This window comes from Eriocheir sinensis, chromosome 4, assembly GCF_024679095.1.
Source record: "Eriocheir sinensis breed Jianghai 21 chromosome 4, ASM2467909v1, whole genome shotgun sequence".
Taxonomy (NCBI): Eukaryota; Metazoa; Arthropoda; class Malacostraca; order Decapoda; family Varunidae; genus Eriocheir; species Eriocheir sinensis.
The window spans coordinates 24,062,535-24,077,662 of record NC_066512.1 but is presented as its reverse complement, the minus strand read 5'-3'; the positions used below and the strand labels follow the sequence as shown (position 1 = coordinate 24,077,662).

At 42.9% G+C, this 15,128-nt stretch overlaps 1 protein-coding gene and 1 long non-coding RNA gene across 8 annotated transcripts in view; one reads left to right on the top strand and one right to left on the bottom strand.

Annotated features, from left to right (window-relative positions):
- Nucleotides 1-2,072: 2,072 nt before the first annotated feature.
- LOC126980574 (spectrin alpha chain-like) overlaps nucleotides 2,073-15,128 on the top strand; it is a 56,453-nt gene continuing 43,397 nt past the window's right edge. The window contains exons 1-10 of the mRNA XM_050830648.1: nucleotides 2,073-2,258; nucleotides 2,873-2,985; nucleotides 4,203-4,390; nucleotides 5,759-5,984; nucleotides 6,136-6,267; nucleotides 6,898-7,119; nucleotides 8,036-8,422; nucleotides 12,015-12,215; nucleotides 13,041-13,253; nucleotides 13,964-14,164. Coding sequence (XP_050686605.1) covers nucleotides 2,947-2,985; nucleotides 4,203-4,390; nucleotides 5,759-5,984; nucleotides 6,136-6,267; nucleotides 6,898-7,119; nucleotides 8,036-8,422; nucleotides 12,015-12,215; nucleotides 13,041-13,253; nucleotides 13,964-14,164 — 1,809 coding nt within the window. The 5' untranslated portion in view covers nucleotides 2,073-2,258; nucleotides 2,873-2,946. The remainder of the gene's footprint in view (nucleotides 2,259-2,872; nucleotides 2,986-4,202; nucleotides 4,391-5,758; nucleotides 5,985-6,135; nucleotides 6,268-6,897; nucleotides 7,120-8,035; nucleotides 8,423-12,014; nucleotides 12,216-13,040; nucleotides 13,254-13,963; nucleotides 14,165-15,128) is intronic.
- On the bottom strand, nucleotides 4,406-5,712 carry LOC126980608 (uncharacterized). 7 transcript variants are annotated; one of them, XR_007733431.1, is made up of 4 exons: nucleotides 5,493-5,712; nucleotides 5,220-5,453; nucleotides 4,830-5,141; nucleotides 4,406-4,790 (listed from the first exon to the last, which is right to left on the bottom strand). It is a non-coding gene; the product is annotated as an uncharacterized LOC126980608 (long non-coding RNA). The 7 variants fall into 7 exon arrangements; XR_007733430.1 differs by having other exon boundaries at nucleotides 4,830-5,180; nucleotides 5,259-5,453; XR_007733429.1 differs by having other exon boundaries at nucleotides 5,259-5,453.

Here is a 15,128-nt window from a genome sequence, read left to right as displayed (position 1 = left end):
GCCATGTTGTGGGTGCCAATACCATAGATACATTCAAGAAGAGGTTAGATAAAGCCATGGATGGTGAGGTAAGGTGGGGTTGAGTGTACAGGAGCTGCCTTGTATAGCCCAACCGGCCTCTTGCAGACTCCTTTTCGTTCTTATGTTCTTATTCCTATTATTCCTTCCCTTCTGTCTCTCTCTCTCTCTCTCTCTCTCTCTCTCTCTCTCTCTCTCTCTCTCTCTCTCTCTCTCGCTCGCTCGCTCGCTCGCTTATCGTTCCTCTTATCTGTTCTCCGTATCTGTGGGGCATAAGCGTCGCAGTATCGCGCGCTTTGATGTTACTTGCTGTCTCGATCTTCCTCTCTCGCTCTCTCTTTTTTGGGTTGATGTTTCTCTCTCTCTCTCTCTCTCTCTCTCTCTCTCTCTCTCTCTCTCTCTCTCTCTCTCTCTCTCTCTCTCTCTCTCTCTCTCTCTCTCTCTCTCTCTCTCTCTCTCTCTCTCTCTCTCTCTCTCTCTCTCTCCTTTGGGTTGATGTTATTTTTTCTCTTTTGGGTTGATGTTATACTTCTGCGTCTGTCTGTCTGTCTCACTGTCTCGGGCAAGAGGGGTTAAAGAGACGGACACAGACAGACATAAACAGGTACTAAGTCATTGTAAGGAAATTTAGCTACTTTGAACAGGGCCGAATTAGTCAATGAGACGAATTTCCTAACCAAGTCGTGAGCCGAATTTGTCAGTAGGACGAAACATACCTAGCCAAGTCATGGGCTAAAGTAGTATTTGCTGATTTTAAAGAAACATCAAGATCTCGATTATATCCTCAAAGATTTCATAGTTGACGTCATTGATGTTAAGTATCAGTGTGAGGTGCGTTGGTCTGGTCTAGTGGTTCAGAGTTTCAAACCATGGAAGTGAAGGGTCGGGGGTTCGAACCTCTTAAACTATACAGAATAAATATAGAAAATAATGTTAAGATGATAATGCTGATAAGAAGAAGAAAAATAAAAAATGAGTACAAGTTAACTGCACTATTATAGGGGATGAATAATTTAGTAGTTTGAGTTAATGCAAAGATGAGAAAGACGATTAGCAACCATTAAACCAATAGCACTTTTTTTCTTTATATTTATGAGCCATCTAACGAGTGTTTTCTTCATTTTCCTTCATTCCTACCTCCTTCTCCTCTTGTACATCTTTCTTCCTCTTATTTTCCTCCTTTTCCTCCTCCTTCACCTCCCCCTCCTCCTCTTCATTTTCCTTCATTCCTACCTCCTCCTCCTCTTGTATACATTTTTCTTCCTTTTGCTTTCCTCCTTTTCCTCCTCCTGCACCTTCCCCTCCTCCTCCTCTCCCTGTACGATCTTCCTTTTGCTTTTCTACATTTCTTCCTCTTATTCCTATTCCTCCTCATTCTCTTGTGGCTCTCTACTTTCCATCCTCTTTCTCTCCTCCTCCTCCTCTGTACCATACTCCGTCCTTCTCTTCTATTTTTCCTCCTCCTAATCTCCTCCTCCTGTACTATTCTCCTTCCTTCTCTTCTATATTTCCTCCTCCTGTATCATTTTCCTTCCATCTCTTCTATTTTTCCTCCTCCTAATCTCCTCCTCCTCTGTACCATTCCCCTTCCTTCTCTTCTATATTTCCTCCTCCTCCTGTATCATTCTCCTTCCTTCTCTTCTATTTTTCCTCCTCCTAATCTCCTCCTCCTCCTGTACTATTCCCCTTCCTTCTCTTCTATATTTCCTCCTCCTCCTGTATCATTCTCCTTCCTTCTCTTCTATATTTCCTCCTCCTAATCTCCTCCTCCTCCTGTATCATTCTCCTTCCTTCTCTTCTATATTTCCTCCTCCTCCTGTATCATTCTCCTTCCTTCTCTTCTATTTTTCCTCCTCCTGTACTATTCCCCTTCCTTCTCTTCTATATTTCCTCCTCCTCCTGTATCATTCTCCTTCCTTCTCTTCTATTTTTCCTCCTCCTGTACTATTCCCCTTCCTTCTCTTCTATATTTCCTCCTCCTGTATCATTCTCCTTCCATCTCTTCTATTTTTCCTCCTCCTAATCTCCTCTCCTCCTCTTCCTCGTCCTCCTTCATCTTCCTCCTCTCCTCACAGGCTCATGGCGGGACGGGCTGGGCTTCAACGCGCTCATCCACGCCCACCGCCCAGACATCATCAACTACAACTCCCTCGTGCAGAAGAACCACATCGACAACCTTAACAACGCCTTCACGGTGGCCGAGAATGAGCTGGGCATCGCGAGTATCCTGGACGCCGAAGGTAAGGACGATGGGGAGAGGTGATGGGGTGAGGGGAGATGATGGGGTGATGGGGGGGGTAGATTTTATTCATATTTAGTCTTTGTTTTTGTTTTGTTTTTAGATATTTGCAATGAGTAAGCTGGGTATCGCGAGTATTCCGGCCCCTGAAGGTATATGCTAATGGGGGAGTGTTTTTAGATTCTTCATTTTTATAGTTTTTTCATTTGTTTTTCATTTTATTACATTTCTTTCACTCATTTTTATTTATTTTTTTATTTTTTTCATTGTTCACATATGGCACATCCTCCCCATATTTTTTTCTTTTCATTACAGGATATTGATTATGCCCCCCCACCCCCCTAAGAAAATAAATAAATAAATAAAAACTTGTAAATGTCCCGTCTGTAGTTTGCTTTTAATCGTGTTTGGCACCATAATGACCTCTGTAGTTGAGGCACTATAACTTGACTCTTCAATACATCATTCAATCAATCAATTTTGCTCCTGCTGACCTTCCATGCCATTCGACCCCTGTAGTTGTGGCTCCATGACTTCACACCAGTATATCAATCAATTTATCGATCAGTCTTGCTCTCGCGTCGATCTTTCACTCCATGCCCCGTGTCCCCGCAGATGTGGACACCAGCAAGCCCGACGAGAAGTCCATCATCACCTACGTGGCGTCCTACTACCACACCTTTGCCCGCATGAAGAATGAGCTCAAAGGTTCAAAGAGGATTGCCAACGTAAGTAAAAAAGATAATGAATGAATAAAACTCGTAAGCCTTGGGTTATGTGCTTGACTCCTGTAGTAATTTGAATTAGCGAAGGCGATCACCCATTTTTTTTTTTTTCTTTCTGCCGTCTGTTGTTACTCTTTCTCAACCATTTGTCTTTCCCTTCCTCCAGTGTTTTTTCTTTCCTTTCTGCTTTATGTCATTATACCAAACCAAGTCACATATCTAGGAAGTGTATGCAGATTTTAACCCGGTAGCGTCGGGGATCATGTTTCTTAAGTGCCCCTCTAAGCGATAAAAATGAGAAAAAATCATCACTCACACAAACCATTTCAAAATATATATTGAAACATTTGTGATCAGCTTATGTATCATCTATTTTTGGGGGTTTATATCATGGCACAAATTTTGCCCGTCGCTGCTACCGGGATAAGGAGATATTAAGATGAGCTCATTAATATCCTTAACCCAATTGACTGCTGATTTCCTACAAGAAGACATCACAAAGCTACTGGAATGGAACAATAATTGACTGCTACAATTCAATGAAGAAAAATGTAAAATCATGCACCTTGGGAGGGGATATCCAGGACACTAATAACACATGGGAAACACTCCACTATCCACCACAGAGGCAGAGAAAGACCTGGGAGTATATGTTACCAAGCTACCAGTGAAGGCAAAATCCGTGCCAATCGCAGCGGGCGGGTTAAAGAAGCATATGCACATTTTACGGAAACATTAAGATGAACTCGTTGATACCCTCAGAAGATCCCATATTTGATGTTATTGATGTTAACTGTCTGTGAGGGTCGCGATGGTCCGGTCCAGTGGTTCAGAGCGTCAAGTGAATAAAGTTAATAAATTGAAAGTGAAGTGAATAAATAAATAAATAAAAGTGCTTGTACATGGGTCTTTAGACGTCTTTAGATGACTTGGTATAAATCTTAACCTGATCCCTTTTACCCCGGGTGATAAATGTTCCGACAGCATCTTAAAGCACTGATAAACTGGATTAAGATAGCAAGCAGATTATTTGATTTTCTGGACAAGTTCCTTCTATTATTTTTGAGGGGGTTGAACTAAAATATTTCAACACTTTCCCCCTTCCTCTCCCCCCATAAAATACCATTACTTAATCAAACATTTTTCCCCTTTTTCCAACACTTTTCCTTCCTCTCCAGCTTCATACCATTACTCTCTCATAACCCTTCTCGCCTCAACAGATCATCAGCCAGCTCAAGGATGTGGACGACTCCAAGTTCAAGTACGAGCGCATCGTCACGTCGCTGCTGGAGTGGATTATCCGGAAGATCGTGGACCTCGACAGTCGGAAGTTCCCCAACTCCCTCGACGGCATTCAGAAGCTCCTCATCCAGTTCAAGAAATACAGGACCGAAGAAAAGCCGCCCAAGTGAGAACCTATCCGAGTTTTGTTACATTGTCTCTGGTTCTTGTGTGTTTGTGTGTGTTGTTTTGGGTCCCGTGGCATTTTTGTTTTAGGAGTTGTTGAGGGACTACCAAGTGTGGGTTATTTATAGTTCTGTTTAGTATATTTGGTTCTTTATATCTGCCTTTATTTTTCATATTTATTTTACCTTTTTTTAATATTTTTTGCTCTGTTAACATTTATTTAATTTTTTGCTGTCCTGTGTATTTATTTAACCTGTTTTTCATTTTTTGCTGCCCTTTCACATATTTATTTCTGCTTCAGTGTCAGTTTTCAGTTTTAGGAAATATCCACAAAATCACAACACTATTCTTCACTAGGAAACCTCTCGACAAAATCATATCACTATTCTTCACCAGGAAACCTCTCGACAAAATCATATCACTATTCTTCACAGGGAAACCTCTCGACAAAATCACAACACTATTCTTCACCAGGAAACCTCTCGACAAAATCACAACACTATTCTTCACCAGGAAACCTCTCGACAAAATCACAACACTATTCTTCACCAGGAAACCTCTCGACAAAATCACAACACTATTCTTCACCAGGAAACCTCTCGACAAAATCACAACACTATTCTTCACTAGGAAACCTCTCGACAAAATCACATCACTATTCATCACCAGGAAACCTCTCGACAAAATCACAACACTATTCTTCACCAGGAAACCTCTCGACAAAATCACAACACTATTCTTCACCAGGAAACCTCTCGACAAAATCACAACACTATTCTTCACAGGGAAACCTCTCGACAAAATCACAACACTATTCTTCACAGGGAAACCTCTCGACAAAATCACATCACTATTCTTCACAGGGAAACCTCTCGACAAAATCACATCACTATTCTTCACCAGGAAACCTCTCGACAAAATCACAACACTATTCTTCACCAGGAAGCCTCTCGACAAAATCACATCACTATTCTTCACCAGGAAACCTCTCGACAAAATCACAACACTATTCTTCACAGGGAAACCTCTCGACAAAATCACATCACTCTTCTTCACAGGGAAACCTCTCGACAAAATCATATCACTATTCTTCACTAGGAAACCTCTCGACAAAATCACATCACTCTTCTTCACAGGGAAACCTCTCGACAAAATCACATCACTCTTCTTCACAGGGAAACCTCTCACACATTGTCGTCGTCAGTCCTTCATTTACCTTGTTTTTAATTACAGTTTGTTATAGTTTTAAAGTATAGTTTATGTAGGCTTTTATTCGGCACCACATGACCCTGCAGTTGTGGCGTCACGACCAAACGCCCCAATAATCACCATCATCATCATTGTCGTTGTCTTTCCCCCCCACACCCAGGTACAAGGAGAGGAGCGAGATCGAGGCGTTGTTCTTCGCTATCAACACCAGCCTCAAGGCCCTCAACCAACCCGTGTTCATCCCCAAGGACGGGCAGCTGGTGCACGACATTGAGCGAGAGTGGAACAAGCTGGAGAAGGCCGAGCATAGACGTGAGGTGGCTCTCAGGGACGAGCTGCTGCGCCAGGAGAGGCTCGAGCAGCTGGCCTACAAGTTTGACAAGAAGGTAAAATGGAAGAGGATGAATGAGGGAGTTGTTTTAGGTCCTGTGGCATTATTTTTGTGTGTTTCCCCACAAAAGGGATCAAGAAGATAAGTGATTTAGGTTCGAACGTTCAGCGGAGTGATGGTAATGGTTGTGTCTTTGCCTTCCACAGAGTGTCCTGCGTAAGGGCTACCTGGAGGAGATGATTCAGGTGCTGAGTGATCCGCGCTACGGCAGCAACTTGGCGCAGGTTGAAGCCACCGTCAAGAAGCACGAGGCCATCAGCGCCGACATCCTGGCTCGGGTTAGTTTACTTGCGCTACATTTGTTTACATTGTTGTCTGTCATTTCTCTCTTCTTTTCTCCTCTTTCTAACATGTCTGTCACTTCTCTCTTCTCCTCTCCACTTTCTAACATGTCTATCACTTCTCTCCTCTCCTCTTTCTAACATGTCTGTCACTTCTCTCTTCTTTTCTCCTCTTTCTAACATTTACACACTTTTATTTTTGTGTGTGTGTGTAATTTTTCAGACTTGTCAAATGAAGGGACACTTCCTCTTCTGTTTTTGCCTTTATGAATTAGCACTTTGAGCAGGCAAGGAGGGAGTGTCTGGATAGAGAAAGTTGGAAGCTCTTCTGCCGTGGCCATCCCCTGGTGGGAGCTCCTAGGTGCAGGCGTCGATGAAATGATGATGATGATGAATTAGTACTTATTTTTATCCTTGCACGGCTATGTCTACATTTTCTCTCTCCCTCTCTCCCATCTCGTCCATCACTGGAGCTCGTGACAAAGATGGTTATCCTTTCCTCTCCTGTCTATAGAATCTACCTTGAATAATAATCCAGTCTATGCAATGAGGAGCAACTTAAGACCAGCCCTTAAAATATCATTAACCAAAACCAGACTAACTAACCGTTTTACTGACCCATCACAGCAAGAAAGATTTGAGGACTTGACAAAAATGGCAGACGAGTTGGACATTGAGAACTACCACGGGAAGGAGGCCATCCGCAAGAAGGAGAAGGACATCCTGAAGAAGTGGAGCGACCTGCTGGACCTGCTCAACAAACACAAGACGCACCTCCGCAACTGCTGCATCCTGGTGGCCATCATGCGCGAGGTGGACACCATCACGGCCTCCATAAAGGAACTTGAGGTGAGGACGTGAGGCGATGGGTCCATTAAGTTGTTCTTGTCAATGTTGCCAGATGGTCGTGCTCTCAGCCTCTTGTATTTGCCGATTTCCAACTCTCAAACTGTCTCCTCCATCCCTTTAACTGGTTTTATATAGAGTTATCGTTAAAATGGTTAATTATTGGTGTTTCTTGGCAATAGTTATGGGGCAGAAACAGGTAAAAACGATGATCTGGCTACGTTGATTCTTGTACCGCTTCTGACCTTGGTGTTACAGAAGTCTTCTTTTTTTATATATATATATACATCTGAGGAGAAAGTGCAAGGGCATAAAAAAAGAAAACAATAATGAAAAAAAAAAAGCCCCCTACTTACTGTTGCTGTAAAAATAAAAATAAATGTTAGGTCGGTTTGTAGAGAGCTTTAGTTAATTTTGATCTTGAGTGTGAAATGAAGGAGTCACTTGTCATAAGAAGAAAGTGTGTTAAATAGACAGGTTTGTAAAAGACATTGGCTGAGTGTAAACGAAAGAGGTGACTTGTAAAAAAAATGTTAGTTTTATAAAAGGCATTGATTAACCCAGTAGCAGCGATGGGACAAATTTGTGGCTTTACCATGTAATAAAAAGAAAAAATGCATGATATAACCCCCAAAATAGATGACATAATCTGATCACAAATGCTTATAATATATATTATGAAATGGAAAAATTTGTGTGAGGTTTTCTCATTTTCCACCCAGCAGTGAATGGGGACCATTAAGAAACATGATCCCCGCTGCTACTGGGTTAATTGTGAGGTTAAAGAGAAGTCACTGTTGTCATAAAAAGAAAGAAAAAAATGTAAGATAGGCAAGTATGTAGAAGACACTGATTAATTTTGTATATAATATCTACCACGTTCCTTTCTTGCCCTAATCCTCTGCCTCAAAAATTCCAGGCAAACTTCTGCTCAGACGACGTTGGGCGCCACCTGCTGGCCGTGGAGGACCTGCTGCAGAAACACGCGCTCATGGAGTCGCAGGTGCACTCCATGGGGGAGACCATCAAGCGCCTCAACAAGCAGGGCGAGGCGTGCATCACCTCCAACCTCAAGGACGCGTCGCTGCTGCAGAAGAGGCTGGAGGAGCTGAACCAGGGCCAGCGCGCACTCCTGAAGAAGGCCGCTGAGAGGAGACTGAAGCTGGAGGAGGCGAGGGACCTGTTCCAGTTTGAGGTGGACATGGAGGAGGAGGAGGCCTGGGTCATCGAGAAGCAGAGGATTTGCCTGGCCGGTGTGATTGCCAAGGACATCGGGGGCGTCATCTCCCTCCAGCAGAAGCACAAGGTAGGCGGGGCGGGTGTTTAGGGATGGTGTACCTAAAGGGAGATAGGACGGGATGGGTCTTGTTCATCGCAGGAGGTCAGACTTCTCAGATGATCCGCAGTAGTCAGTGTTTCTACTTTTATCTTGTTATCTACAGTCTTTGCACCTTTTCCTGAATTATCTTAACTAGTGAGTCAAGTTTTTTTTCTCTGGCCAAGATAATTTTCAAGACCACTTCCCTTTCTTGCTTCTTTTAGTGATGAGTAACTATTGTTTATATCTTCAAACAGCATGAAAGAATATCTAAGAACCAACCCACCACCTGAGATCCCTGAACCTTTTATTCTTACAAGTTTCCTTTGAATCTTGTTAACTATCAATGTGGGGAAACAAACATTTAAGTCTTAAGGATAGCATGGAAAAGGTGTTTCTGAACGCTGAGGAGAAACATAATGGCTTTTTAGTTCTTACCATGTAAAAGACCTTTCTTATTGATGCTTGAAAGTACTGAACCAAAGGCCTGTAGAGCACTGTAGAGTTGTGGGAATGTAATTGATCTTCCTTTCGGCCACCTCTTTTGTTTTACTTTAGGAGCAGCGAGTAGCGGGCTTTTTTTTTATTATTGTTTTCTTTTTTGTGTGCCCTTGAGCTGCCTCCTTTGTTGAAAAACACACACACACACACACACACACACACACACACACACACACACACACACACACGACTGGGCCTTCTATATGATGTTTGATATTAGGTGACACATCAACTGTACATTCACTGCTTGTAATTGCCATTCAGCATTTTTATTCCTGTGGTTTACGTGAATTATAGGTGACCCCCACACACCGTTGCCAAATTATAGTACTCAAAACATCGCATTTATCACTTCCGGGGCTCAAAACTTTCCTACCCACACACATAACGAAATTTCAGTTAAAGTTCTTCTTGCATATTTTATTATTATTGTTTGCTCTATCACCAACTCAGAAAAAAAAAATACATACAACGTGCTGAGTGGCTGAATGCGGTAATTTGGTAACCCTGAACCCACTGATCACATAAGGACAACTCCTGCACATTTTACAGTGGAAGTTATGCCTGTATTACACATTTGGACTAACCTCATTTACTGTATCCCTTCACTTTTTATATTCAGTTACTTGTATTACAGTTGAACCCACTGTTCACATAAGTACGACTCCTGCACAATTCACAGTGGAAGTTATGCCTGTATTACACATTTGGACTAACCTCATTTACTGTATCCCTTCACTTTTTATATTCAGTTACTTGTATTACAGTTGACCCCACTGTTCACATAAGTGCAACTCCTGCACAATCCACAGCGGAAGTTATGCCTGTATTGCAATTTTAGGATTAACCTCATTTATTGTATCCCGTCATTTTTATGTTCAGTCACCTGCGTTACAGTTGACCCATAATGTCTGCATAAGTACAACTCGGCTCACAACCGAGAGAGCCCGGGTTCGATTCCCGGGCGGAGTGGAAAAATTTGGGCGGGTTTTCAGATACCCTACACCCCTGTCCACCCAGCAGTAAATGGGTACCAGGTATTAATCGGGGGTTGAGTCCCGTCTCCTGGGATCTGTTCCTTTTTATAATTCCTTCCCCTTCTGTCTCTCTCCGGCATATGACCACAGATGTTGCGCCGACTAAACGAAACTTTCCCATGTGGCTTGTCATGCAGGAATTAGCCATCCAGTCCCAGAAAGTATAGAATAAGGCAGATCAGCACTTTTTTTCTGAAACTGTACTAATAGAATGTAAGGAGGATCCCTTCAAATATGAATCACATTTTCTTTAACAGACTAACCATAATATTAAGTGTAGTCATCCCTCAAACAGTACGGTTTCCAATAGATCGGTTTTGGTTTGATACGGATTGTTATAGAAGATCTTTTAGGATTTTTAAATTTCCTGGGCGTCAGGAAATATAAAAATCCTAAAAAATCTCCTTAGAAAATCCAGATAAAACTAAAACCGATCTATTGGAAACCGTACTATTTGAGGGACGACTGAATATTTGTAGTTTTCGTGGGTTACATGTCTTGGTTTTCACTATCTCTCAGAACAGTAGATGTAGTTATGCATTACCTCTCCCTGTACTGCCTAACATGCCTGTCGTAGAGTAGCTGCTACCCTCAGGAGCAGATTCCTTTTCACTGCTTGCCACTAACGCTTCCCTGTTCCTCACTCCACCTCCCTCCCTGGTGACCCTGCACTAACACCTCTCTTAACGCGTCACCAGGATCAGATCTTCCTCAAGGTAAAGTAAATCGAGTAGCGGGCTTTTTTTTTATTATTGTTTCCTTTTTTTTTTGTGTCCTTAAGCTGTCTCCTGTCTGTCTGTCGTAAAAAAAAAGTGCTGCTTCAGAGTGTGGAAATCCTGCTTTGTTTTTGTCTGTCTCTCCTGGTCCATTTTGTACGTTTGTTTTGCATGTCTATTCTTATCCGTGTCTTGTTCATCCTTGCCTTCTGTACACTCCTATCCCGTGCATGCTTTGGTATTTTATTTCTCTTTATTTTATTCTCCTTTCTAAGTGTGCGACTAACTTTCTGACCTGTCTGTGGAGGAAATGACGTCCTTAATTGTGATGACTTGGATAGTGGAAGTAGATAAATTAATGTTCACTGGGCTTCTCTATTTCCTTCTCCATTTCCTTCATTCACTGGTTTCATCATGTATCGTAACTACCACCTAAATTTCTTGTGATGTTCAGTAAACTCTAAACTTTCCGACCTGTGTATGGAGGAAATGACGTCCGTAATTGTGATGACTTGGATATTGGAAGTAGATAAATTAATGTTCACTGGGCTTCTCTATTTCCTTCTCCATTTCCTTCATTCACTGGTTTCATCATATATCGTAACTACCACCTAAATTTCTTGTGATGTTCGGTAAACTCTAAAAAGTGTGAACATTAAGAAGCGTGGAGTTGAATTGCATGCATGAACTGCTTATTCTTTATTTATATAGATATCTATTTTAATTTTTTTAGCCGTCGGTCCCTGAAGTCGTAAAAAATCCTTTACTGAGAACTTATTTTTTATTGTATTTAAGTAACAGGAGGATGCTGTTATGCTGTTGGTGTGATGTAACGTGTCCCTTGCCTGCCATCCACCTCACAACCCCCACCCTCACATGCTACCCCCCAACTCACAACCCCTCACCTCACAACTCTTTACAACCCCTGCCCTCATGCCTTCCCCTCCACCTCACAACCCCTTATAACCCCTGCTTTTATGCCTTCCCCTCCTCCTCAAAACCCCTCACACCCTACCCCCACACCTCACACCCTATCCTCCACCTCACAACCCCTCCCTCACATCCCCACCCTCCACCTCACAACTCCACCCTCACACCCTCCATTCCACCTCACAACCCCTTGCACCCTACCCTCCACCTCACAACCCCCACCCTCACACCCTCCATTCCACCTCACAACCCCTTGCACCCTACCCTCCACCTCACAACCCCCACCCTCACACCCTCCATTCGACCTCACAACCCCTTGCACCCTACCCCACAACCCCTTCCTCACCCTCTACCCTCCACCTCACAACCTCTCACACCCTCTGCCATCCCCGCCAGGCGCTGGAGGACGAGATGTGCGCCCGCCGCCCCAAGTCTGAGAAGGTGATGCGGTCCGGGGAGGCGCTGATGAAGGCAAGCCACCCGGACTCCAAGGCCATCAGCGAACGCATCGAGGCCCTCAAGGAGAAGTGGAGGCAGCTAGAGCAGTACGCCAACGACCGCCGCCGCCAGCTGGAGGACGCCGCGGAGGCCTGCTCGGTGAGGCTTGTGTGGGGCTTCTGTTCTTGTTTATTAATTTATTTATCTATTTATTTATTTGAGGGAGAAGTCGTAAGTTCTCAGAGGCCTATGAGTTGGCAAATTAGCTTAGTTGGAAAAGGTTATGTCATCGATTGCGGTGAGTTGTAGGGGTTTTACAGCGTATATATTTCACCCTAGGTCCATCATCTTTACTGTATTAAATGCATTGATCTGTTAACAGTATAGGTATTGTATTCGGATAGACTAAGGTTTTTCATTTAACATCTTCTCCAGTTCAATGCTGATGCCAATGAGGTTTTACTGTATTTTTCTTGTATTTCTTTACCACAATGAAAGAAAAGAATTGTATTGACATGAGAGGGATGAACATCAAGGAGAAGGAAGAGTAGGAGAGACTCAGCCTGTCCAACTCCATGAGGGGAAATACAGATGATAAACGAGGAAGAAAAAGAAGTAGCAGTATTAGCAGTAGTAGTAGTAGTAGTAGTAGTAGTAGTAGTAGTAGTGAAATCTTTAACCCCTTGGATGTGGATTTCCTACAAGAAGACATCACCAAGCTACAGGAGTGGAACAAAAAGTGGCTGCTACAATTTAGTGAAGAAAAAAGTGAGGTCATGCATCTTGGGAGGGGAAATCCAGCATACCAATACCACATGGGAAACACTCCACTACCCACCACAAAGGCAGAGAAAGACCTGGGAGCATATGTTACCAGGCTACCAGTGAAGGCGAAATCCGTGCCAATTGCAGTGGACGGGTTAAACTGTATAGACATTACAATCTATAACAGACTAACACCCTTCCATTTTGCCTCGTCTCCAGTTCAACGCTGACGCCAATGAGGCCGAGTCGTGGATCAAGGAGAAGGTGCCGCTGTGTCAGTCCAAGGATTACGGCGAGGACGAGCCAAGCGGCCTCGCCCTCCTGCAGCTCCACGCGCGCCTCGAGGAGGAGATCAAGTCTTACGAGGGGGACATCAAGGCCATTAACTTCCAGGGCCAGAAGCTCATCAATTCCGGCATATCCACCCTGAATGTAAGTCCTGTTCTGAGGTGAGTGGTTGTGACGGTGTGCATTGTGTAGTGATGCAAGTTGAGGAAAACATGACCGAAAAGTGACTAATTTGTAGGCTTAAAGTTCTATCTAACTCATCTGCCTAATATTGTGTTGTTTCATGCTAATATTGTTTTCAGTTTGATGTTAGATTTTCACATAAATTTTCCTTAGGTTAGACGGCCAATAAAACGCTGCCAACCATTCCTGTCCATTGCCTCAGCCTCTCCTATGCCCAACACTGCCTAGTCTTGTGTTGTGTCATACTGATATTGTTTTCAGTTTGATGTTAGATTTTCACATAAATTTTCCTGAGGTTAGACGGCCAATAAAACGCTTCCAACCATTCCTGTCCATTGCCTCAGCCTTTCCAATGCCCAGTGCTGCCAAATCTTGTGTTGTGTCATGCTAATATTGTTTTCGGTTCGACGTTAGACTTTCACATCAATTTTCATGAGGTTAGACGGCCAATAAAACGCTTCCAACCATTCCTGTCCATTGCCTCAGCCTCTCCTATGCCCAATGCTGCCAAATACTATGTTAAATGATATTGTTTTCAGTTTAACGTTAAATTTTCACATAGTTTCTCATTAGGTTAGACGCTGCCAACCATTCCTGTCCATTGCCTCAGCCTCTCCAATGCCCAACACTGCCAAATCTTGTGTTGTTTCATGCTATATTGTTGTTTCCAGTTGTCAGCGCAGCAGCAGAGTGTTGGCGAGGACGATGAGTACGAGTGGGTGGATGAGGTGAAGATGGTGCCGCAGGAGGTGATGGTGGAGGAGGTGGTGGAGAAGGTGGATGAGGTGTTTGTCACGGAGCAGAGGGAGGTGCCCACGGTCATTGCCAGATACCCCTTCCAAGGCCAGGGCATGAACATGGCTAAAGGCGAGGTGAGGATTTTTGTGGCTCATTGAAATCTGTTATGGTATTTGTGGCAGGTTTTAGATATATTTATTTATTTATTCATTTCTAACATCTCGGCCAGTAGGCTTTCTTCTGGGGCCATGTGATCGTCCCAAGCCCGTCATGGCGCAGGCAGTTTTTATAGTGGCGCCAGTTATGCTTGGCTCATGCTGCCCCCCGGAACTCATTTTTGGTTCACTGGATGGTTTCTTCTGGAGTCCGGGATGATGGGTGGTTTTCTGGACAGCATGTGGGTAGTCTTGGGTCTTAGATTGTCCTGTTATAGTTTTGTTTTTGCCCACCACCTCTTTTCTGGCCTCTCTGACCTCTCTTCTGACCTCTCATTTTTTCTTTAGTCAGGGCAAGGTTATTTTTTATTTTTTTATTTATTTTATTTTATTTTATTTATTTATTTATTTTATTTTTTTCCACCACCTCTCATCTGGCCTCTTTAACCTCTCTTCTGGCCTCTTTGACCTCTCTTTTGTTCTCTCATTATTTTTTCTTTAGTCAGGGTAGTTTTTTTTTTTTTTTTTTTTTTTTTCTTTTTTTTTATATACCTTTGCTGTAAAAAAAACGAATCCTTGTTTAGCCTGCATCAAGAATTTAGTTTTGAGATACTTCTGTACTTTCCTTATTTAGCTTTTTTCTTATATATAAACACAGTCGACTTGTATAATAACAGGTTGGTTATGTAAAGAATATATATATCGCCTCTTATTTGTCTTGTTCCAGTAATTATAGTCAAACTTGCGGTGTGTCTAACTCGTCCCACTACCTATAACATGACCTCCGCTGATATCATTTGAAACAAGCTTCTTTTTCTCTGCTTTTCCTCACCCAAAGCATTCCACAGTTTTCTATTTTTGAGGAGTGGATTCATAACGTGATGTTGAACTGCTGAACTACTACTTTTTCAATAACTCGACTCCATACTTTGTGCCTTTTCCC